The sequence below is a fragment of the Lethenteron reissneri genome, unplaced genomic scaffold (genome assembly GCF_015708825.2).
Source record: "Lethenteron reissneri isolate LAM-NWPU_2019-01 unplaced genomic scaffold, ASM1570882v1 scaffold_1402, whole genome shotgun sequence".
In the NCBI taxonomy this organism is placed as follows: domain Eukaryota; kingdom Metazoa; phylum Chordata; class Hyperoartia; order Petromyzontiformes; family Petromyzontidae; genus Lethenteron; species Lethenteron reissneri.
In genome coordinates, this window is record NW_026891116.1 from 149431 (window position 1) to 174801 (window position 25371).

The following is a 25371-nucleotide window of genomic DNA, read 5'->3' on the forward strand; positions in this document are numbered from 1 at the left end:
CCTGGAGGAAAAATTTCGGCCCTGGTCAGTCAAGAGTTGCTCGGGGGGGCTCCCTTGTCCAACACGTAGTCACGCACAAAGGCATCGGCTACGGACGCGGCCAACTGATCCGGCAAGGCCCACGCCATAGGCCAACGGGTGAGATACTCAACCCCGACCAGGAGATAGTTATGTCCCCTTTTTGAAACCGGGAAGGGGCCCAGGATGTCGAAAGCCCGTTGACCCGTCTGCAGCGGGGACAGATCCTGCCGAACCGGCGGCTTACGACGGGCAGTCCTTGCAACCTTTAACCAAAAGTGCCACGTCATCCTCCACACCCGGCCAATAGCAGTCACGTGTAATAGTGAACGTCTTCCGAAACCCCAAGTGCATCACTTTACCGTGAACAACCCGGGTAAGCTTCCCGCGGAGGACCGTGGGCAAGACGACACAATACCTCTGGGATTCTGCATCCCACTGAATGAGGAGGACCGTACAGGAGGGTCAATAACGGAGCCCTCGCCACAGACTTAGGGGTCGGCCACGCGCGCACGCACTCAGTTTTGTTGGGATCGGTAGCCACCCCTGATGGGCTCACGACGTGACCCAAGCACTTAACCGACGATTGCAGGGAATGGCATTTTCGGGGCTTAACATTGAGGTTAGCGGCCCGCACCTTAATGAAGACCGACCGCAACTGTTGTAGGTGTCCCTCGAACGTCCGGCTGAAAACGATGACATCATCCAAGTATGTGAGGCACGAGTCCCATTGAAGACCCGCTAAGACCATCTCCATAAGACGCTGAAAGGTGGCCGGGGCGGAATGGAGACCCATCGGCAGGCAGTTAAAATGGAAACGGCCCTAGGGTGTGCGGAAAGCAGTTTTGAGCTTCGAGTCCTCATCCAACGGCAGCTGCCAGAACCCCGACAACCAGTCCAGAGTTGAGCGTCCAGCGACGGTGTGGCCGATGCGAGCAGCTGGCCGAGTTCGCCGAGCTGGGCGATTTGGACGGCGACCTCCCGCTGGCCCTCAGGCGGTGGCGGCATCTGGAGAGCACCACCGGCCGCCTCCTGCGCTGTCAGCAGCGGCGCAGAGGGCCGCATCTCCAGTGTCCCCGACTCCATCGATGGCGTCGTCTTCGTCCGATAGCACCGCTGGTACGTTCTTCCTCTTAGCAGTCGCTTTTGACACGATGCCAGCTAATGTTTATGTCCCTGTTGCGAAGGTTCGACGGAAACTTCCGACACCAATTGTAGAGTCTTCATGCTGGACACCCCGGGTATTTAGATCCACGCGGAGACCAGGTCTTCGCTCAGGGCTGCTCGCCGTTTATTCTTTCTTCCTCTCTCCACAGTTCTACCCGACACGACCCCTCGCTAGCTCCCGTCCACATCTCCCTCCTTCCTCCCTCTCTCCCGAAGGTACCACGCTCCGTCTCCACCCCAACCTCCTTCCTCCTTCTCTCTCGAAGATGACGCCATCTGGTCCAACCCCTGGATCACTGCTACACTACAGTCAGTAGAGGCTACCACGCCGTCCCCCGAGCAGCACTGGGACACTCTGACCATGCCTTGGTCCACCTGATTCCTGCATACAGGCAGAAACTAAAGCTCTGTAGACCTGCTGTGATCTGCGGGCGTGCTTGGACTATACTGACTGGGATATGTTCACGACTGGTACCAATAGCCTGGATGAACTCACAGAGGCTGTGACGTCGTACATCAGCTTCTGTGAGGACTGCTGTATTCCAACACGCACCAAGGTGAACTTCAACAACAACAGGCCCTGGTTCTCAGCAAAGCTCAGAAGGTTGAGGTTGGAGAAGGAGGAAGCGTTCAGGAGTGGGGATAGAGACAGATTCAAAGAGTCGAAGAACAGGTTTGGCAAGGCGGTGAGAGAGGCTAAACGACTCTACTCAGAGAGACTAAAACATCAGTTCTCTGCTAACGACTCTGCTTCTGTCTGGAGAGGGCTCAGGCAGATTACCAACTACAAGCCCAGAGCCCCGCACACCACTAACGACTCTCGCCTGACCAACGACCTGAACGAGTTCTACTGCAGATTTGAAAGACAATTGGACTGTCCTGAACTACCCCTTGCCACCCAAGAGGCCTCCCCCCCCCCCACTACAGAGATGACTCTCTCAATTCAGGAGGGAGAGGTGAACAGACTTTTCAAGCGGCAGAACCCCCGCAAAGCAGCTGGGCCAGACTCTGTCTCTCCAGCGACCCTCAAGCACTGCGCTGACCAGCTGTCTCTGGTGTTCACCAACATCTTCAACACCTCACTGGAGACATGCCATGTACCAGCCTGTCTCAAGTCCTGCACCATCATGCCTGTGCCCAAAAAGCCAAGGCCAACAGGACTTAATGATTACGGATCCGTCGCCCTAACCTCTGTGGTAATGAAGTCTTTTGAGCGCCTGGTGCTGGCACACCTCAAAGCCATCACAGACCCTCTCCTGCAGTTTGCCTACAGAGCCAACAGGTCTGTGGACGACGCAGTTAACATGGCCCTCCACTTCACCCTACAGCACCTGGACTCCACCATCATCCCTGCCCTGCTTCAGGACAAGCTCTCCCTGCTGAATGTGCCCGACTCCACCTGCAGGTAGATCACAGACCTCCTGTCTGACAGGAAGCAGTGTGTCAAACTGGGATCACAAGTCTCTGACTCCCGGTCCATCAGCACCGGATCTCCTCAGGGCTGCGTCCTTCCCCCTGTGCTCTTCACCCTGTACACCAACAGCTGCACCTCCAGTCACCCCTCCGTCAAACTCTTGAAGTTTGCGGACGACACCACCATCATTGGGCTCATCTCTGGTGGGGATGAGTCTGACTATAGGTGGGAGCTTTAGAAAGAAGGCTGCTGTCTCTGGTGTAGGCCGACACAGACTGAGACAGCGAGACAAAGGGGGGCGGGTAGGGGGGGGGGATACAGAAAGAGAGACTGAGACAGCAGGAGATAGACAACCGGAGAGAGAGAGACAAAGAGGCACAAAGAGATAAAAATACAGAGAGAGGGTGACAGAGAAAAACAGATAGGCAGAGAGAGGTCTACAGACATAAGAGCATGAGACACAAAAATGGAAACCGAGGGGACAGGGGGCAGAAAAAGTGACACACACACACAGACACACACAGACACACACAGACACACACACACAGACTAACACAGACACACACAGACACACACACACACAGACACACACACACACAGACACACACACACAGACACAGACAAATAGAAAGAAAGATGGAGCTACAGCCATCGGGAGACGTGAGAGAAACACACACGCAGATAGAGACACTGACACAGAGGAAGATGTGGGAGACAGAGACACGGACACAGAGGGAGATGTGAGAGATAGAGACACAGATAGAAAAACAGACAGAGACTCGGAGACGGAGGGAGACGGAGGGAGATGGGCGGAGGCGGCAGGCGGGCAGACTCACCGACGGCGCCTGCAGGACAGGGCCTCTCGGCCGTCTTGCCCCGCAGCAGCTGGGGCCACTGGACGGCGTGGGCGAGCGTGGGGGGACAGGATGTGGGCACGCTGGTGCTGCCCTGGCCACCGTCAGCGGGCGCCACGTCTCCCGGTGTCACGTCGGTCGTGTCCTGCGGTGGAGACGCGGCATTGAAGAGTCGAGCGCAAGTGTTGTAAGTTGAACCTCTTTCGCACCGTACGGAGCCAACCGTGCCGATCGGAGGTGCAGTGCGCCAACCACCACGCCACCGCTCGCCACCACTACCATGTTCTTACACTCCGCGCCAGGTACTTATTTGAGGCTGATTCGACCTAGGAGAGGAGTCCTGGGACCGGTTCAAATAATCGCTAGCGGTGTTGGCCGTGAGCGGGAATCAAACTCGGGTCGCCGGGTTCGTAGCGCAGCGTAGCGCTAGCCGCTACACCACTGCTCCCCACCATCATCACCACCACCGCCACTACTGCCAACACTATTGCTGCTACCACCACCACCACCGTTACCTGAGGCAGTTGCGTAGGGATGGGCGGCACCATTGCCACGTGGCTACGCGGAGGACTTGCGGTGCTGCCTCCGCTGGAAGGCCCTATCGTCGAAATCTCGTGCACTGCATTGTGGGTAACACAAAGAACAACGGCCATATTGAGGACACGGGCGCGACCAACTGACATTTACACAATCGACGGTTGGCTACGTGCGGCGCGAAAACAGTTCAACGCACAAACATTCACAACCCAAGAGCAGCGGCACAGAGCTCCCAAATGTCCTGGATTGGACGAACGTCAGAGGTCGCAACCGGGTACCCGATACCCGTACCCTACCCGATACCCGGCTACTCGTACCCGGCCGGGTACGGGTACGGGTAGCCGTTTGCAACCCTGGTGCGGCCAGGTACGGGTACGGGTAGGCCGTGAGTCACTGGTGAGTAACCGTTTGTCACTCATTTCGGGTACGGTACGGGTAGGCCGTGAGTCACCGGTGAGTAACCGTTGACGAAGGTTCCCGGTTTCAGGAAGGGCATCCCCGGTGTCCCGAAGAGTTCAAAGTTTGTGCCGCCTCATAGTTCGACCCGTGGGGGGGGGGGGGGGGGCTACAAGGAGGACTCCTGACGCACCTCCGATTAATGCAGTCGGCTACGTAGGGCGCGGAAGAAAGTTCCAACGTACGCACACATACTGCCCCGATCACTACCATCGAACAAAGTCGGTCACTGTGTGAAAAACAAGAACAGGTTTCACCCCTTTCTTGCAATCAAACAGGAGGTGTTCAGATGTTGAAACCCCAAATAGACGATGCCTTTTGCAAGGAATCAAGTCTGCAACAATCACCCACGGTACTTGTGCTAAACATGCAAATAAACGTGCTCTGATAACACTGTGTAACAATTCGTTTTTGTTCCTGGGTAGTAAGCGATATTTCCTAATTGCTTCTGCCTAAAAGTACAGAAAATGGCTATTATTCCCAACAAACTTTGCTTTTGTGACCAGGACAGTGGTATTTTTAAATTTACCTATTTTCCAGAACATTCCAGATAAAGTTGGGTGAGGGGCGGTGGCCGGGGGGGCGAGGAGGGGAGACGAGAGGGTGGGGAGGAATGAATGACTGGGGAATCTGTCGCGCACCGAGGGCCGAACAGGACTTCAAACACCTCAGTCCATCCTGTTACTGCAAGGTTGTAAGGAAACGAACGTACTGTAAGTGGTCATGTTGAAAAGGTGTGGAGCAAGGTTTTTCCCCGAATTTAAACAAAACTATTAAACTACTTTTTATTTTACCAGGTAAGGCCCCACTGAGCTATGTAGTTCCTTTTCAGAAGCGACCTGGATATCACAAATGATAGCTCAACCAAGTGCAAGAAGAATCCACACGACCAGAGAGAACACACAAACTCCAAATATACAGCAGGCATCAGGGTTGGTTTCGAACCCATGCCCCAATTTAAGAGTTTTACTCTTACGAGGTCACCCTGAGTGAAGTTGCTGCACACAGAAAACAAGACGAGGCGGTGATGGGAGCGACTTGAGAGCGCTGCGTCGTTTAACGATTAGTGCCACGAAGAAAAACTGCCCACGGCGATGGATAACAATCGTCTGTAGTTGGCCTCATGCGGCTGTGTGCCTTGTGAAGTGAAGCCACAGGCCACAGATGGGTCCTACCTCTGGTTCAAAAGGTATTCCTACCCTCTGGTCAGTTTTGAACGAGCAGCTGGATTTAATCACTCACTCTGAATGGAATTACACTGTCCTGTGCGATAGACTTGTCCCCGCCATAGGAAGGTGGAATTCCCACCGCTGGCTCAGGGTTGTAAGCGGGAGATGAGCGCACATGCCTCAACGCTCTTTCTGAGCAGGAAAATCACTTTTGAGTCGTTGTGACGAATGTGAATGCAATAGCGAGTGTCTGTTGACAACCAACTAAACTCTCTTCTCTATGCTTGCAAATCGTGCTCCGCTCTAATGGAACATCTCTCTCCGTGGTGAGATGTTAACTACCTCGCCTGGTATACAGGAAGTCGTGGGTTCGGTCCCGAACCTGACACCTGCTGTTGTATATTTGGGGTTTGCGTGTCTCTCTCTCTCTCCGTGTTGAGATGTCAACTACCTCACCTGGTATTCGATGGGTAGGTCGCTATGTTGGGTCAAAGTGTGTCCCCGTACTCCCGCCTCTCAAAGGAGTCTGGCCAGTGTGGAAGAGTAGGCCAAGTACCCTCTCTAGAGCTCCCTCGAGTAGAATCCCTTCCACCAGCAGTGACATGAGCAAGCAAATTTATTTTTATTCTCACCACCATTATTATTGTTGTGATAATTCCATCGACACCGCCGTAGGACTGCGAGACACAGCGGGACTCTTGACTGCAATCCCACCGCTACGCTACCGCTCCCCACCACCCACCCTTCTACACCCCCCCCACTCCTCCAACCCACCCCCACGTCGCCGCCTCACCCTTCCGCTCACCTGCAGTGGGATCCCGCGTGCCGAAGTGCAGCGTGTAGCGCAGCACGTGGTGGTTGTCCCACACGTAGAGGGCGCCGTCGCGCGGGTTGTACTGCACCGACGCGATGAACTGGAACGGGTTGGGGAACGGGATGGCGACGCGCGCATCCCGTCGCGAGTTGGTGTCGTACACGTAGTCGATGCGGTCGCTCGTCCCCCCCTCTCCTCCTCCTCCGCCGGTGCCGTTGGCCCCTCCGTCGCCGTCGTCCTCGTAGGTCGAGCGCAGGACGTAGAGGACGCCGCACGCCATGAAGGCGTCGGAGGCCGAGCGTTTGTCGTAGGCCGTCTCAAAGGAGGCCTCGACGCGCAGCGTGTACGGGTTCAAGCGGCTCACCACCACGCGCCCCTCGTTCTGCTCCGTGGCGTAGATGACCCACAGGCCGTTCTCGTCGGCCGCCAGGTCCATGTCGGACCTGCCGCCCCAGCGGTAGGGCGACGTGTCGTAGTAGTTGGCGTTGGGGACGACCGCCTCGCCGCTCTTGACACGCGTGCCCAGGTCGAACTTGACGATTCTGCGCGTTCGCTCCTGCGAGGGGGAGGTCAGGTGAGCGTGTGTGTGTGTGTGGCGGAGAGGTGGGTGTGTGTGTGAGGGAGAGGGGGTGGGGAGAGGGGGTCGGGAGAGGAAAGGGAGTGAGAGGGGGGGAGAGGAGAGTGGGAGTGTGTGCGTGTGTGAGTGGGTGAAGGTGTGAGCGTGAAAGATCCGGGCGTGGTGGTGTTGGCCACAGCACCCCCTCGTACGCTGCGCCGGCCATCATAGGTGCTGCTCGCTAACAGCACTTGCCCCAACAGTGTGTTGAAGGCTTTACGGGGGATATTTGTCTTTGATGAGCACAAGTGAAGTGCGGGGGCACGCTCCTCACAGTGTGTGAGGGAGAGTGGAGGTGAAGGTGCGAAGGTGTTTGAGTGTCTGAGCGTGTGAGCGTGACTGCCCTATATGACATCATAACAACAGTCTGGACCGCTGGACGGGTTCCGCAGGATTGGAAGGATGCCCTGGTGGTCCCCCTTTTTTCAGAAGGGGGACCGCACAGACTGTAACAACTACAGGAGAATCTCACTCCTCAGTAACAACTACAGGAGAATCTCACTCCTCAGTGTGCCGGGAAAGGTCTTGGCAAGGATTATTCAACATCGCCTTGCTAGGCACGCTGAGGAGAGGCTTGCGGAGCCCCAATGTGGTTTCAGTAAAGGGCGGTCCTACACAGATGCCATATTTTCTGTCCGTCTACTACAGCAGAAGTGTAGGGAATTCCAACAAGACCTACATCTCTGCTTCATTGACCTGGTCAAGGCCTATGATACCATCAGTAGGCCTGGGCTCTGGGTTGTTCTTCGTGCTTTCGGAGTCCCTGACCCTCTGCTCACGCTCATTAAGGACCTTCATGATGGTGAGCGGGCCCGGGTAAAACTACGTGGCCAGGAGTCAGAGCCATTCCCTGTACACCTTTGGGTGCGACAGGGATGTCCTCTGGCTCCAACATGATTTAGCATCTATTTCGACCACGTAGTTCGTGAAGCCTTCAATAGCTGTACCGGAGGAATTTCCATCTGGTACAGATACAATGGGAGGCTGATCGATGCCCGGGTGCGGTCAAGGGATAGACCCCTATTGGTCAACCATGTTATGTATGCCGATGCTCTGGTGATTGCTGCTCACTCAGAGGTGGAGTTGGAGGCACTGCTGCTGAACCTGGAACTTGCCACTAAGAGGTGGGGACTTATAATCAGCCCCACCAAAACTAAGCACCTGCCTGGGTATTTTGTACCATCGGACAATCCACTCCCACAACTCACAATCGGTGATGGGGCAGTAGTGGAGAGAGTGGAGAGTTTCCCATACCTGGGCAGTGTGCTCATGACCGGCTCCAGCTTAACAGCAGAGGTCTCACTCCAAATCAGTTGAGCGCCATTATCTTTTCATCGGCTGCATTACGCTGTGTGGAAGCTACCTGGTCTCTCGCTCCGCATGAAGCTCCAGGTCTTCTCGGCCACGGTAATTTCCTCCCTTCTCTACGCTTGCAAAACGTGCACCCCCCTAATGGAGCATCTTCGCCGGTTAGAAACATTTAGGCTCCCTATTGGTCAACCACGTTATGTATGCCAACGACCTGGCAATTGCAGCTCACCACACAAAGTGGCTTATCACGTGGCGACGTAACAGCAGCCAATCGCTCTAAACGTGCATGGATTCTAAATCAGGTGGCCAACATCTCTCCGCCGCGCCGGGCACCGACCTTGTTGAAGAACACGGCTCCGTCGTACACCACAAAGCCCGTGCCGTCCACTCGGTGCGGCAGCTGGTAGTTGGTGAGCGGCAGCCCGGCCGCCATGTCCTGGAGGGAGGCGTACTCCACGAGCTTCTTGGTGCGGTGGGGCGACCACGGCATGAAGTACACCTTGTCGTCGGCACGCAGCGGGTCGCGGCACCACGAGCCGGCCTTCTGCTTCGCCTGCAGGAGGTGCAAGGCCTCGTCAACAAGGCGGATGCTGCCCGGGCAGGGGAAGACTGCCACGGGGAACGGGGGACAGACGAACGAACGGATGGACGGACGGTCGGGTCAAGCATCATTCGCGGCTGCTCCCTAGTCGATATACTATAAAAGGCCCACTGAGCTACGTAACTCTTTTGCAGAAGCAACCTCGCCGCACACAATGGCAGCTCAACGAAAGTGACTTATCACGTGGAAATGTACAGCGGTGTCCGAGTACTCGAAACGCGCGACGTCGATTCTAAACGCGGAGGGGGAAACTGGAGGACCCGGAGAGCACTCCACACGACCGCAGGGGGAAAACATGCAAGCTTCCAAGTATACAGGCCTCAGGGCCGGGATCGAACCCACGACCTCCTGTATAGCAGGCAAGGTAGTTAACATCTCCTAGCCACCGTGATGATGATGATGAGACACGCAGACTCCAAATATAGAGCAGGTGTCAAGGTTGGTGATCGAACCCACGACCTCCTGCGTACCAGGCGAGGTAGTTAACATCTCCTAGCCACCGTGATGATGATGAGAGAGAGACATGCAAACTCCAAATATACAGCAGCAGGCGTCAGGGTCGGGATCCAACCCACGACCTCCTGTATAGCAGGCGAGGTAGTTAACATCTCCTAGCCACCGTGATGATGATGATGAGACACGCAGACTCCAAATATAGAGCAGGTGTCAAGGTTGGTGATCGAACCCACGACCTCCTGCGTACCAGGCGAGGTAGTTAACATCTCCTAGCCACCGTGATGATGATGAGAGAGAGACACGCAAACTCTAAATATACAGCAGGCGTCAGGGTCGGGATGGAACCCATGACCTCCTGTATAGCAAGCGAGGTAGTTAACATCTCGCCACCGTTTGCATGCGTGTGTAATAGAGGTCGTTGAAGCGACTTCTGGGATCCGGTCTTTATTCACTTTTCATTACAGCATTCCTTCACGCTGCTGACAGGCAGCGTGAGAGGGATAGAGAGAGACACTGCCACGTGGCAGCCTGGACCACGTGGCAGCCTGGACCACGTGGCAGCCTAGACCACGTGGCAGCCTGGACCCCCGTTCTCGCGTGGCCTCCTCCTCCGTTCGTTCCAGTTCTGACCACGTGTCGTTCGTCTCCACCCCTATTTAATACCCGGGTCACGTGGTACCTTTCCACCAATCCTGGTTAGCCTCCATGGAATCTTCCAGACTCCATCGTAGGCTCCTGGGACCACGCCCCTGACTCGTCCCCCCATTGGCTGTGGCCAAAGCCAGCAGAACCAATCCTCTACAAACAGCTGTCACCATCCCATCACGTCAGGGCCACGCCCCTAGGCTTCCCCCCATTGGCTATGGACCAGGACCGGTAGAGCCAATAATTGTGACGAGTTGTAATCCGTCAACGACCCGGATATAACCTCACGTGACACGTGTACTGATGGGTGTGTGTCAACATAGGTGCCGTCTGTGTCGCAGCAGAGCCTGACGAAGCCGAATGTCCACAGGGAACGATCGCGATTCTTAAACACACACGTGGCATGTGCATCGGGGGCTTACTGTGTGTGGCATAAATCGACAGATTCATCGTCGCACGTCGGTTAAACACTTGGCTGAAATGAAAGCGTCGTGAACACAGGCCATTCAGCTTTTTCACAGAAACAGCGGGCATGCAGAGGATTGTGGGGTTTCCCAGGATGCGCTGAGGCCTAGCCTAAACGAATTTCAACCGAAGGTGTTGTTACTGGGATTGCCGCAAAATATTTTTTCACGATACGACATCAAATTTCACAATAGGACGAATTTCCAATAACGTTGTAGTACTCGTATTTAGCGTGTTAGTTCTATTGTAATCAATGCAGTCTATAAGGCTCATGAACGCACAGCGCTGACAGTTACGCCAGAAATGCGGTCAACAATTACACGAAACAAGGCAATGACGATGTCACATAATCGCCATGCTGTCAATTAACGCCGAAAACTGTTAAGAAAGCGTTGATTCGATTTCATAATAAATATTTATTTACAACCTGCATAACTTTTGGTGAGCGCACACAATTGAATTCTTTGGTTTTATCAGCTGTGTCTCAAGCTAAGCGTGGTACATATGTTTGTGTGTTTCGTAATCACACCGAATATCTTCCAGTCCGCAGGTGCAAACAAAAAAATGTACGGGTCAGTGGTGGACTGCAAGCGATTAGCACGCTGAGCTTTGAACCCGGTAACCCGAGTTAAATTCGTGCTCACGCCCAACATCAGTGACGATTGTTTAAACCCGTCATGGGCCTCCCCTCGGTTGCCTGGTGCAGTGCGTAAACATCGCTAGCACTGGGGAGACAAAGACGGCCGGGCGTGGTGCTGGCCACTCACACCCCCTCATGTGCCGTACCAGCCTTCATCGGTGCTTGCCCCGACAGCCTGTCAAAGGGCGTTACGGGGGGGGCGATCTTTGCCCGCGTATGCGTCCGTGCGTGTGTGTGCGTGTGTGCGTGCGCGTGTGTGCGTGCGTGTGCGTGCATGTGCGTGCGTGTGTGTGCGTGTGCGTGTGCGCGCTCCGCAAGTACTCACTGTAGGGGACGCACTTGTACCAAACCTCCAGGTACTTGTACGTCCCGGGACAGGGGTCCGCAAACAGCTCGTTGCCAGCGACGACGTGGCACCACGTCCTGTTGTTGCACCTGCGGGGGGGGGCAGGGGGAGCGGAGCGGCGTAGAGAGGAAGAGGAGGGGGGGTAACGAGCACGCGCGTTAACCCCCCCGCCCACACAAAACAAAAGACAAAGATCCCCCGTGTAGCCTGTAACAGACTGTTGGGGCAAGTGCTGTTAGCCAGCACCTATGAAGGCCAGCACGGCACACGAGGGGGTGGGTGGCCAACACCACGCCCTTTGTCTCCCTAGTGGCGATGTTTACACATTGCACCAAGGCTGAGTCGACCTAGGAGAGGCCCGGGACCATTTCAGATAATCGTCACTGGTGCTGGCCGTGAGCGGGAATTGAACCCGGTTCACCAGGTTCATAGCGCAGCGCGCTAACCGCTACACTGCCGCTCCCTCCACACAGACACACACACACACACAGACACACACAGACACACACAGACACACACAGACACACACACACACAGACACACACACACCGGTGCCGCGACTCTCGGCCACTGCTGGGCCAAGCATCCCCAGTGCAGGATCCTCCTGTGAGAGGGTGATGATGAGAATCAGGCCCTTTGTGGCTATCAAATGGCTGGCATATTCATTATAATTATTATGATTCTTACTGGGGGGAGGGGGGGCGGGCAGGGATAGACGGTGGCCGAGTGGGTTAGCGCACTGTGACACGTAGCCGGTGCCCCGAGTTTGTACGTGTGCATGCTGTGTTGGAGGTATGTACGTGTATGTATGCGAGTCTATGGGTATCTGAGGCTGTGGGTGTCTGTGTGAGTCTATGGGTCTCTATCCGAGTCTGTGGGTCTCTATGTATGTATGGAGACTTTCTTTTGCACCGTTTGTAGCCAGAGAAAAATCCATGCGACCACAGGGAGAGGCTGTGCCTCCCCTTACTGTGCCTCCCCTTACTGTGCCAACTACACAACCGCTCCCACACACACACACACACACGCTCGCGCGCGTGCACACACACACACGCTCCCACACACACACACACACGCTCGCGCGCGTGCACACACACACACACACGCTCCCACACACACACACACGCTCGCGCGCGTGCACACACACGCTCGCGCGCGTGCACACACACACACGCTCACACACACACACACGCTCGCGCGCGTGCACACACACACACACGCTCCCACACACACACGCTCCCACACACACACGCTCGCGCGCGTGCACACACACACACACGCACGCTCACACACACACACACGCTCGCGCGCGTGCGCACACACACACACACACGCTTGCGCGTGCGCACACGCACACACGCGCTCACGACACTCGCGCGTGCACACACACACACACGCTCCCGACACTGGCGCCCACCTCCGAGCCACGATGTGGAAGCTCTCGACCTGCAAGCAGGCCGTGTTCTGCATCTTGGCCGCCTCGGACTCGCAGATCTGTCCGTCGGTGCGGCCGTAGAAGGCCGAGCTGACAGCGATGACGTAGCTGCCCGGGCAGCGCAGGTCGACGGGGCGACCCTCGCACGACAGCTCCCGCCGCACCGGGGACTCGGAGCCTGCGACGGACAGGACGGACAGGCGGAGGTGGACAAGGTCAAGAGGTCGTTATCGTGTGTGTATAGGTCAGTCTGTGTGTGTGTAGGTCTGTTTAGGTGTGTGTAGGTGTGTGTAGGTCTGTGTCAGAGGTCGCAAACGGGTTTTGATTCCTTACCCGTACCCGGCCGCACCAGGGTCGCAATCGGGTACCCGATACCCGTACCCGTACCCGGCTGTACCCGTACCCTACCCGTACCCGGCTGGGTACGGGTAAGGTACGGGTATCGGGTACCCGATTGCGACCTCTGGGATGAAGCCATGTTGCAGGCGCGGGTGGGTTGATCTAGGAACTTGAAATGTGAGAAGAGACAAGACGTTGGAAAATGAGTGACAAATGGTGACTCACCAGTGACTCACGGCCTACCCGTACCCGTACCAGGCCGCACCAGGGTCGCAAACGGGTACCCGTACCCGACCGGGTATGGGTAGCTGGGTATCGGGTACCCGGTTACGACCTCTGGGACAAGGTCAAGAGGTCGTTATCGTTATCATCATCATTTTTATTATGATTGGCCCGCTTACCCAAGGAAACGCCTCAGAGTCTCAAGGGTTATTGTCCAGGAGGGTCCTGCCAGGGTTTCACCGTAGTGGCCGATGTTGCTACCGCTGCTGCTGCTGCTGCTGTGTGGTGGAATCCAAAGTTTCAGTTTGTGTTTCGTTTGTTGTCCTTCCCCCACAACTCCGATGAGCACGGTGGGCTACGTACGGTGCCAAAGAAGTTCAAAGTACGCACGTGCTTTGGAAACAACAACAACAACACACTCCATGCAGAAAGGTGCCCAAGTCGGGATTTGAACCCAGGCGCTGCTTGCTGTGATGCACAAGTGTCACCGCCAATGTGGGATTTCCAGGATGTCCAAATGAGATGAGCACCCAAACACCCCCATTGCAATCCAACAGTAGCAACGATTTCAACTTGTAGCGCTCTGCACGGCTATCGCTCGCCCTGCCAGAGAGAGAACGAGCTATACAGCTCAACGACGTGGCTTATCGTGTGGACATTTATAGCAGCCAAATACTCTAAAACGCACGTTGATTCTAAATGTCCAGCGAACACCCGGAGGACCTGGAGAAAAATCCACGTGACCACGGGGAGAACAGGCAAACTCCAAATATACGGCAGGCATCAGGAGTCGGGATCGAACCCACGGCCTCCTGTATACCAGGCGAGGTTGTTAACATCTCACCACGGAGAGAGAGAGAGACACGCAAACCCCAAATATACAGCAGCAGGTGTCCGGGTCGGGATCGAACCCACGACCTCCTGTGTACCAGGCGAGGTGGTCAACATCTCACCGCCACGGCGCCCCTCTCTTATGCACATCACTTCTCAATTCACTACGTTGTTGTCTCGTCTCTATCAGTTTTTTTTTCTCATCTCACTCCGTCGCTATCTTTGCAGGAGGTTCATGGGTTCAATCCTGACCGTGATGCCTGCTGTAGACATGAAGTTTGCATGTCTCCCTCCCCGTGGTCGCGTTCGTTTTTCTCCGGGTCCTCCGGTTTATGTCTCGCGACGATGACGACGATGATGATGAAAGTATTTGGCCACTACTATAAATGTGCACGTGCCAATAAGCCACTTTGTGGAGCTATAACCTGCGATCACCAGGTCGCTTCTGACAAAGAGCTATAATATATAATAAAAATCTCAGTGGGCGCCTTAACTGGTTCAATAAACTATGGGAAACTCATTTGCCAGTAAAAATATGATAATTGGTTTTTTACCCTTCTATCTGGCAACAAAACTGACACCTTTTTACAAGGAGTCATGTTTGCATAGACCACAATACCTGCAGTCATAATGCAAACAAAAAACATAACTCTGATAATGTGCACTGTCCTTGAGGTTGATTGGTCCACACCCGAGACAGCTTTCCTTAGAGCCTAGTCTCACATGGGTTGGACCAGATGACGCCAAAAGTTTTTAAAACAAGACAGAGCCTCGTACCGGTTGCGCGAGGCCAACCGCTTGCGCCCAGCAGCAGCAGCAGCAGCTGCGCTTGAAGCAGTCTCCAGCTGGCCATCGTGAACCCACGCGCGATGTCGGCAGCAGGAGACGGAGGAGTCGGGCAGAGTGACCTCTGAACCGCTGACCTCTGACCCCTCCGGCGAGGACTTTCTCCAAGGCGTTGCTGGAGACGGTGAAGTCGTTTTAGTCTCAGTACTTGGTCAGGTGAATGCTGTGGTGGAGACGGAGAGAGTGTGATCGTCATTAGTGTTACAGTGGACGTCACTGTTGCATCATCATCATCATCCATTACACCTGTCACGATGGTCCTGACTCCGATGAGCACTCCTTGGCTACGTACGGTGCAAAATAAGTTCAGCAAACATGAGCACATGCATACCTACTCCGGTCTACTACCAGCGACAAAATAATTCCTTGAAAAATCAAGTCAGCCACGGGGGAGAAAGTCCAGGCATAAGTGGGTTATCGCGCCTTCAGGCGATGTAGAGACGGGCAAGAAACCAACTTGCTGTGAGGTCACTTGTGAAAAAGAGCCACAGACACTCAGTGGGCCCTGAGCTTGGTAATATAAAAGTGTAGTTGAGTTATATTCTTGGTTCTTTCGGTAAAGTCACGTCCATAGAAATGTTTAATTAAAAAGATAACAAATTGAAAATGATAAAAGCAAAAAACCCACAATGATGACCACGTGGAAACGTCGAGCATCCAAATAGTCTCCAAACGCGCGACGTTGATTCTATAAATGTGGAGAAAATTTCACGCGACCACGGAGAGAGACACCGCAAAACTCCAAACAGACAGTAGAAGCGTCAGGGTTGGGATAGAACCCACGACCTCCTGCGTACCAGGCGAGGTAGTTAACATCTCCTAGCAAACCATGATGATGAGAGAAACACGCAGCCTCACGGCTGTCAATGTACTCAACAGGCTGCAGAGAGAGACTGTAGGGGCAAGTGCTGTTAGCGAGTAGCAGCAGCAGCTATGAAGGCCGTCACTGTAGCTTACAAAGACAAAGATGCCCCGTGTAGCCTTGACAGACTGTAGGGGCAAGTGCTGTTAGCGAGTAGCAGCAGCAGCTATGAAGGCCGCCTTTGTCTCCCCAGTAACCAGCCCGTGCTGTAAAGATACACACGGATATCCACATTCACCATACATCACTCACTCGCATTCATTACATTAACAAAATAAAAAATTGATTTTTTTTACCTACGTGACTTTGCCGCATTGATGAGCAATTAGATTTTGTTCGCTTGCAAAAATTAATCGTTAAAGAATTAATAAAAATCAATAATTAATTCTTTAACGATCAATGTTGGGAGCTTGGTGAGGGGGTTGTTTAGGCCTCAGCCTCGGCGCTCGCCTGGATCTCAGGCCCGGCTCGTTGGGCCGGAGTCGCTAGGCGAGGCCGTGGTCCCCCGACGTGAGGCGAGGCCTGGTGACTACCCATCATATCTCGCCCTCTCACGTTCACATTGGTGCACTTGCAACGATTTGTTTATGTTACTCGTGGGCCTTAAGCTTTCATTGTGACGTTGCCGTGCTTTAAACATTGTTATTTACGTTTTAATAGCGGTTCACAGACGCGAATCATTGTACCGTACACACACGGACCACGCAGCTCCTCGCGCAGGCTGTAGTAGCAGCAGCAGCAGCTATGAAGGCAAAGACAAAGATGCCCGTGTAGCCTGTAGTAGCAGACTGTAGGGGCAAGTGCTGTGAGCAGCAGCAGCTATGAACACACAGAGACAAAGATCCCCCGTGTAGCCTCTAGCAGGCTGTAGGGGCAAGTGCTGTGAGTAGGGGGTTGTTGTGGTGGTTGTTGTGGTGGTTGTGGTTCTGGTGGTGGTTGTGGTGGTTTTTGTGGTGGTGGTTGTGGTGGTGGTTGTAGTGGTGGTGGTAGTGGTGGTTGTTGTGGTGGTTGTTGTTGTTGTGGTGGTGGTAGTGGTGGTTGTTGTGGTGGTAGTTGTAGTGGTGGTAGTGGGGGTTGTTGTGGTGGTGGTTGTGGTGGTTATGGTGGTTGTTGTGGTGGTTGTGGTGGTTGTTGTGGTCAGGGTCGGGATCGAACCCACGACCTCCTGTAGACCAGGCGAGGTGGTCAACGTCTCATAGCCACACGGAGCCAGCGGAACGGATAATGTAATCGATGATAATCGATCATCAGAGAGAGGGAGACACGCAAAACGATGATTATAATCGATGGGAATCGATTAGCAGAGAGAGACGCGCAAACCAACGATTAGAATCGATGAGAATCGAACAAACGATTCCCGGTGACGTCATAACCCGGAGACCATCGCCAAGTTCAAGATGGCGGCACCCAGGTTGGAGGTTGTAGTGGTGGTGGTGGTGGTTGTTGTGGTGGTGGTTGTTGTGGTGGTGGTTGTAGTGGTGGTGGTTGTTGTGGTGGTGGTGGTTGTTGTGGTGGTTGTTGTGGTGGTTGTTGTGGTGGTGGTTGTTGTGGTGGTTGTTGTGGTGGTGGTTGTTGTGGTGGTTGTGGTGGTGGTGGTTGCTGTGGTGGTGGTTGTAGTGGTGGTTGTTGTTGTGGTTGTGGTTGTAGTGGTTGTGGTGGTGGTTGTTGTGGTGGTGGTTGTTGTGGTGGTGGTGGTTGTTGTGGTGGTGGTGGTTGTTTGTGTGGTGGTTGTTTGTGTGGTGGTTGTTGTGGTGGTTGTTGTTTGTGTGGTGGTGGTTGTGGTGGTTGTTTGTGTGGTGGTGGTTGTTGTTGTTTGTGTGGTGGTGGTTGTTGTTGTTTGTGTGGTGGTTGTTGTTGTGGTGATGGTTGTTTGTGTGGTGGTGGTTGTTGTGGTGGTTGTTGTTTGTGTGGTGGTGGTTGTTGTGGTGATGGTTGTTTGTGTGGTGGTGGTTGTTGTTGTGGTTGTTGTTTGTGTGGTGGTGGTGGTTGTGGTGGTTGTTGTGGTGATGGTTGTTGTTGTTTGTGTGGTGGTGGTTGTTGTTTGTGTGGTGGTTGTTGTGCTGGTTGTTGGGTTTAAATAGGCTGGATTGTGTGAGGAGCTCACAAATCCTTGAAAGATCTGGGCAAAGTCCCATCGGTGAGCTCCTCCGGCAGGCAAGGCTGCGTTGGCTGGGTCATGTAGCCCGCATGCCCAGCCACCGCATGCCTAAACAGCTTTTGTTCGGCCGGATCGAGGGGGCTAAACGGGCGTGGCACGGGCTAGAGAAGAGATGGAGTGATGTGGTACAGGAGGACGTGGAGCTGAGTGGACTTGCCGATGACTGGTACCAGCGGTGTCAAGATCGGCCTCAGTGGAGGAGGCTCGTGAAGGACGCTACTGGGCAGTTGGAGGCAGTCGCCCTCCAACAACAACGGAGGGCGGAGGAGCGACGCTCACAACAACGAGCGGAGCGCCGGGTGGCTAAAGCACAGCAAGTTGGTACAGTAGGGGGCACAGATGGTGCATCAGCCAGTCATCTCGGTCATCTCAGTCAGTCGACCCGTGGCACCTGCTGGGTCTGCCCCGTGACCTCCTGCCAGCGGGCGTTCGACACTTCACGTGGCAGCCTCAAGGTGCACGTGGCCTGGCACAAGCGTCGTGGTGACATCACCGCCACTTAGTGGCGAATGGCGGTTGCTGTTGTGGTAATGTGTGTGTGTCTGTGTGTAATGTCTACACACACACACGCTCACCTCTCCCCCACTCCCCCCCTCCCAGGCCGAAGGACTTTGTCACCACCATGGCCACCGCGGCGCTCCTGTCTGACGCTCCACGCCCTGCCCCTGCTCCTGCTGCTGCTGCCCCTGCTGCTGCTGCCCCTGCTGCTGTCCCTGCTGCTGCCCCTGCTGCTGCTGTCCCTGCTGCTGCCCCTGCTGCTGTCTCTGCTGCTGCCCCTGCTGCTGTCCCTGCTGCTGCTGTCCCTGCTGCTGCCCCTTCTGCTGCCCCTGCTGCTGTCCCTGCTGCTGTCCCTGCTGCTGCTGTCCCTGCTGCTGCTGTCCCTGCTGCTGCCCCTGCTGCTGCCCCTGCTGCTGTCCCTGCTGCTGCTGCCCCTGCTGCTGCCCCTGCTGCTGCCCCTGCTGCTGTCCCTGCTGCTGCTGTCCCTGCTGCTGCCCCTGCTGCTGCCCCTGCTGCTGTCCCTGCTGCTGCTGCCCCTGCTGCTGCCCCTGCTGCCCCTGCTGCTGTCTCTGCTGCCCCTGCTGCCCCTGCTGCCGCCGCACCACCGCTTGGCTCCCTGCCGCGCCGCTGGTGGTCCGGCTTCATTGGCGCTCTCAGAGGCTGCTTCTTTACCAGCACCGCCACCGCCGCCACTGCCAACACCGCCGGAGGGGGGCGGCAGCGAGAGAGAGGAGGCTTCTCGGTGGGGGAGGGTGGGGGAGGTGGCGGTGTTGGTGGGGGCGTTGGTGGTGTTGGCGGTGGTGTTGGCGGTGGTGGTGGTGGCGTTGGTGGTGGCGATGGTGGTGGTGGTGGTGGCGGTGGTGGCGGTGTTGGCGGTGGCGGTGTTGGCGGTGGTGGTGTTGGCGGTGGTGGTTGTGGTGTTGGCGGTGGTGGCGGTGGTGGTGGTGTTGTTGGCGGTGGTGGTGTTGTTGGCGGTGGTGGCGGTGGTGGCAGTGCTGGTGTTGGCGGTGGTGTTGGCGGTGGTGGTGTTGTTGGCGGTGGTGGTTGTGGTGTTGCTGTTGGTGGCGGTGATTGCCAGCAACCTGACAAGTTGGCGGTGGCGGTGGTGTGGGCGGCTGGGAAGCTGCGCTCAATATTCACGCTGCTCGTTGAGTGTGAGGAGGACGACCATGTGAGACCACGGGTGGGGCGCACGGGGGGACAAGGATATGTGTCTGTGTGTGTGTGTAGGTCGACTCAGCCTCAAATGTGTAAACATCGCTGCTAGGGCGACAAAGGGCATGGTGTTGGCCACCGACCCCCTCGTGTGCCGTGCCGGCCTTTACAGGTGCTACTCGCTCACAGCACTTGCTCCTACAGTCTGTTAAGGCTACACGGGGGATTTTTGTCTGTGAGGCAGTCGCCCTCCAACAACAACGGAGGACGGAGGAGCGACGCTCACAACAACGAGCGGAGCGCCGGGTGGCTAAAGCACGGCAAGTTGGCACAGTAGGGGGCACAGGTGGTGCATTACCCAGTCATCTCGGTCATCTCAGTTGACCCGTGGCACCTGGGTTTGCCCCTTGACCTCCTGCCAGTGGGCGTTTGACACTTCACGTGGCCTCAAGGTGCACATGGTCTGGCGAATGGCGGTTGTTTGTGCATCTCCTCACCTCCCCGTGCCCCTACAGGTGCTTGCGTCTGCATGCGAGATGTTGCAAGTCCTCAGCTCCAGCCATGCTGGCGCATTGGCATTTAGCAACAATGGAAGCCTCGCGGCCTTAGCCAGCCTGCTGGGACGCACTCACAACCCTCACACCCTGGAGAAGATCACCGGTAGCAACCCACCCACACTCACCACCCACACTCACCACCCACACTCACCACCCACACCACCCACACTCACCACCACCCACCCTCACCACCCACACTCACCACCCACACTCACCACCCACACTCACCACCCACACTCACCACCACGCTCACCACCCACGCTCACCACCCACGCTCACCACCCACGCTCACCACCCACGCTCACCACCCGCTCACCACCCACGCTCACCACCCACGCTCACCACCCACGCTCACCACCCACGCTCACCACCCACGCTCGCCACCCACGCTCGCCACCCACGCTCGCCACCCACGCTCGCCACCCACGCTCGCCACCCACGCTCGCCACCCACCCTCGCCACCCACCCTCGCCACCCACGCTCGCCACCCACGCTCGCCACCCACGCTCACCACCCACGCTCCACCCACTCACCATCCACCCTCGCCACCCACACTCGCCACCCACCCTCGCCACCCACACTCGCCACCCACGCTCGCCACCCACGCTCGCCACCCACGCTCACCACCCACGCTCACCATCCACACTCACCACCCACACTCACCACCCACACTCGCCACCCACCCTCGCCACCCACACTCACCACCCACGCTCACCACCCACGCTCACCACCCACCCTCGCCACCCCTACCCCAGGCACGCTGTGGAACCTGTCGCGCCATGAGTTTCTGAGGGCTGCGCTGGTGGAGCTTTGCCTCCCGGCGCTGGTGGAGCACGTGCTGGTGCCAGAGAGCGGCTGGAGGAGCAACTTTGGAGACTTGCCCGCCTCAACCTCCCCACCCGGCTCGTCCGCCTCGCCTTCCGCGGCATTCTGCAACGCCTTGACGTGCCTACGGTAAGGGGCGGTGATTTCGTGGTGGACGTGACGGGGAACGCCGCGGTTGACGCGACGTCACGCGGTGGACGCGACAGGGAACGTCGGGGGTTCACGTCACGGCGGTGACATTGCAGGGAGTTGAGCTCGGCAGATCCGGACGGACGGCTGAGCACGTGGAAGGGCGAGGGGCTGGTGGACTGCGTGCTGCGCTTCGTCCGCTCGGCACTGAGAGGACGCAACATCGAGACCAAGGTGACCCCCACAGCGCGATGGGTAGCGGTGGTGTAGCGGTTAGCGCTACGCTGCTCTATGAACCCGGCGGCGGGTCCAAGTGTGTCGAGTCCAACTCGGTCGCAGACGTTGTCTTGGGAGCAACACTCTTCAGCGACACAACACAAGCTACACTTGGGTGTTGACCGCGTGACTAGAGGCTTCTTCAACCCGATGCGGATCTTCATCGCCAGCAACACGAAGAACCCCGAGCCTTTCACTCTTTGGTCTGCATCAGCAGCAGGCCACGCTTTCCCGCCCGTTGACAGACACTTGCGTGGCGTCCGAAACGTCGTGATTTAATTTAGTTTTAATTTTATTTTATTTTCACCTACGTGACTTTACCGAAAACACCAAAGAGTATGAATCATCGCAGTCGCGAAAACTTCAGATCTACAACCCCTCGCCCCGCCCACCTTCTAGATCTTTCCGGCTCTTTCCCGAAGGCTCCCCGAAGGCTCTTGTAGACCACGTGACCGCCCAGCGGCCCCCCGTCCACCGGTGGCCCCCTCCAATATCATCCGGTCACGTGTCGGCAGGTCAACCGGCGTATCGTGCCCCAACGTAACCCTGGCTGGCTGACGCTCCCTCTCGCTCCCTCGCCGGGAGCCCGCACCGCACGCCGTACGTGGTGTCTCCGCGCTGACCAGCGCTCACCCAGCCCCGCGAGGGCTGGTGGTACTACGCCCAGTGAGCGGGCTGCACGTAATGCCAACACATTATACGCCGTGGCTTCGTAAGCCCGGCACCACACAGTGACAATCACAGTCACTACACAAGCAAGAACATCTGCTGGACTACATAGTGACGGACCAGCGGATGCGGGCCCATGTCCTTGACACCAGGACCTACCGTGGAGCTGATCTGCCCTCTGACCATCGACTAGTCATCAGTAAGATGCGCCTGCCATTCTTCCACTCCGGTGGTGGGTGTACACCCAGGACCCCATTCCAACCTAAGGTGGCCTGGTCTCAGCTGATGAAAGTTGCAAGCGAGAATTTCATCATCGCTTGCGGCTGGGGTTGGCATCGTCCCCCACTCATGTCGAGGGTAAATGGGCGAGGTTTAGGACTGTGGCTCATGCAGCTGCAATGGCTGCTTTGGGTACACGGTCCAGACCTCCTCAGAGACCCTGGCTGACAGAGGAGGTGTTCAGGCTGGCTGAGAAAAAGCAACAGGCCCACTCTCGTCTACAGCATCCCATGTCAGAGAATGAGGCGGCTTACCGCAGCCTTCGCTCAGAGGTTCGGAGAGCCGTGAGGCGCTGCGAGGATGGTTGGTGGTTGCAGGTTCCTGAAGAGATGGAGTCTGCCTCAATGGCCCGCGATCACAAATCACTGTTTAATTCCATCAAAAAAGTGACCTGCAGCACCACACCTATTACCATCATTAAGGGAAAGAACGGTGATCCAATCTCCGACCCATAGGAACAGGTTTGCAGATTTGCTGAGCAATTCTGTGAGGTCCCGGGAGAGGGGAACTCCCCCAGCCTGCAAAACATTGTGGGACAAAGAGAGGATAACCCTGCTGAGGCTGCGGTGCCTCATTATTTGAAGAGGAAGTCACCCCCTGTGAGTGGCTGGCTGAGCTGCCATCTAAGGAAGTACTGAAAGCGATCCAGAGCCTGAGACCAGGAAAGGCACCGGGCAGAAATGATCTCTCAAGAGAAATGCTGAGGGAGGGTGGCGTTTGTGCACAGACTGCCCTACATGACATAATAACAAGAGTCTGGACTACTGGACGGTTCCGCAGGATTGGAAGGATGCCCTGGTGGTCCCCCTCTTGAAGAAGGGCGACCCTGCACAGACTAACAACTACAGGGGCATCTCACTCCTCAGTGTGCCGGGAAAGGTCCTGGCAAGGATTATTCAACATCGCCTTGCTAGGCATGCTGAGGAGAGGCTTGCGGAGCCCCAATGTGGTTTCAGGAAAGGGCGGTCCTGCACAGATGCCATATTTTCTGTCCGTCTGCTACAGCAGAGGTGTTGGAAATTCCAACAAGACCTACATCTCTGCTTTATTGACCTGGTCAAGGCCTATGATACCATCAGTAGGCCTGGGCTCTGGGTTGTTCTTCGTGCTTTCGGAGTCCCTGACCCTCTGCTCACGATCATTAAGGACCTTCATGATGGTGAGCGGGCCCGGGGTAAAACTACATGGCCGGGGTGTGGACAGGGATGTCCTCTGGCTCCCGCATTATTAACATCTATTTCGGCCGTGTAGTTTGTGAAGCCTTCAATAGCTGTACTGGTGATGATGATGGTGATGATGATGATGATGGTAATGATGGTGATGATGATGGTGATATGTGTGTGTGTGTATCTGCGTGTGTGTGTATACCTGTGTGTGTGTGCGTATATGTATGCGTGCGTGTGTATGTATCTGCGTGTGTGTGTGTGTATGTGTGTGTGTATGTATGTGCATGTGTGGGTATGTGGGTGTGTGTGTGTATGTGTGTATGTATGTATATATGTGTGTGTATGTGCGTGTATGTGCGTGCGTGTATGTGCGTGCGTGTATGTATGCATGTGTGTGTATGTATGTGTGCGTGTGTGTATGTATGTGTGTATGTATGTGCGTGTAGTGTATGTATGTGTGTGTGTATGTGTGTGTATGTGCATGTGTGTGTATGTGCGTGTGTGTGTATGTATGTGCGTGTGTGTATGTATGTGCATGTGTGTGTGTATGTATGCGTGTGTGTATGTGCATGTGTGTGCGTGTGTGTATGTGCATGTGTGTGTATGTGTAATAAACCTCCTTGAGACGGCTTCCGGAATCAGTCCTTTTTATTTTCAACTTCCACAGTTACACTTCACACACTCTCCGTTGCTGGCAGACAACGGAGAGAGGGCAGACTTCTCGCCAAGTCCCCACCGCGCACGTGGCACCCAGAGCCCCCGTACGCGCGTGACTCTTGCTCTTGTCGTCCCCAAGTCTGCTCACGACTGTCCTCTCTCCCTCTCTCTTAATCCCTTCGTCACGTGGTACCCCCCAGCCAATCCTCCATGGACAGCGTTGACCGCTCCCGATGGTTCCCTGTCAATCCCGGGAGCACGCCTCTGATCCGGCTCCCCATTAGCTGAGGCCCCGATTGGCCAGGCCAATCACCCCTGCTAACACGCCGCGATCACGCCGAGGCCATGCTCCCTGGCTCATCCCTTATTGGCTACAAAGCAGGACCGGCAAGCCAATCCCCACGTGAACCCTCTATGGCTGTTATTACATCATCCCCCCCCGGTGAAAAAAATCAGCCGTCTCGGCTGGGAAAAGGGTGATCAACCAATTCCGTAAAACATCTTATTAGGGCACCAAGGTGCGTTTAACAATAAAGGGTGACGGCGTCCCCGCGCCGAACAACACTTAAAAACAGTCACCCATGTAAAACCCGACATACATTATGGCGCCCCTGCAGCGCGGTAACAACAGGGAGAACAGCTAGACGATCAAACGTTAACGAAACGGGAGAGATTTCGATCGCGTACGCGACGCGGGACCCTCTCCGCTTCCGGCGCATGGTCGCTTCGCTTTCAGATCGACAGGAGGTGGTAGACTTGAAGAAGAAGAAGGTTGTTGGTTCTCGGTCATGTCCAGGGCAAGCCCCGTTGGAGGGGGGGCAGCGGGGGCTTCCTCAGCCCTCAGAACCTGTTCATCTGTAGGAGGCACAACACAGTCCCCCTTGGGATCAACGGGTGTGGCAATCGGCGTAATCGGCCCGGCAGACCCCGGCAGGTCAGCTAGTGGGGATGAAGGACC

The 25371-nt window shown here is 55.9% G+C and overlaps 1 protein-coding gene and 1 long non-coding RNA gene across 2 annotated transcripts in view; one reads left to right on the top strand and one right to left on the bottom strand.

Moving 5' to 3' along the window:
• The window catches only part of LOC133362208 (adhesion G protein-coupled receptor L3-like), a 30523-nt gene extending 13355 nt beyond the window's left edge, over positions 1-17168 (bottom strand). Inside the window, exons 1-8 of the mRNA XM_061581148.1 lie at positions 16731-17168; positions 15114-15345; positions 12927-13122; positions 11474-11598; positions 8694-8965; positions 6421-6985; positions 3969-4072; positions 3436-3598 (exon numbers count right to left, since the gene is read on the bottom strand). Of these exons, the coding sequence (XP_061437132.1) occupies positions 3436-3598; positions 3969-4072; positions 6421-6985; positions 8694-8965; positions 11474-11598; positions 12927-13122; positions 15114-15189 (1501 nt within the window). The 5' untranslated portion in view covers positions 15190-15345; positions 16731-17168. The remainder of the gene's footprint in view (positions 1-3435; positions 3599-3968; positions 4073-6420; positions 6986-8693; positions 8966-11473; positions 11599-12926; positions 13123-15113; positions 15346-16730) is intronic.
• Positions 17169-19738: 2570 nt separating this feature from the next.
• LOC133362205 (uncharacterized) lies at positions 19739-21259 on the top strand. Its single transcript, XR_009757468.1, has 3 exons — positions 19739-19871; positions 20371-20515; positions 21168-21259. It is a non-coding gene; the product is annotated as an uncharacterized LOC133362205 (long non-coding RNA).
• The last annotated feature ends 4112 nt before the right edge of the window (positions 21260-25371 follow it).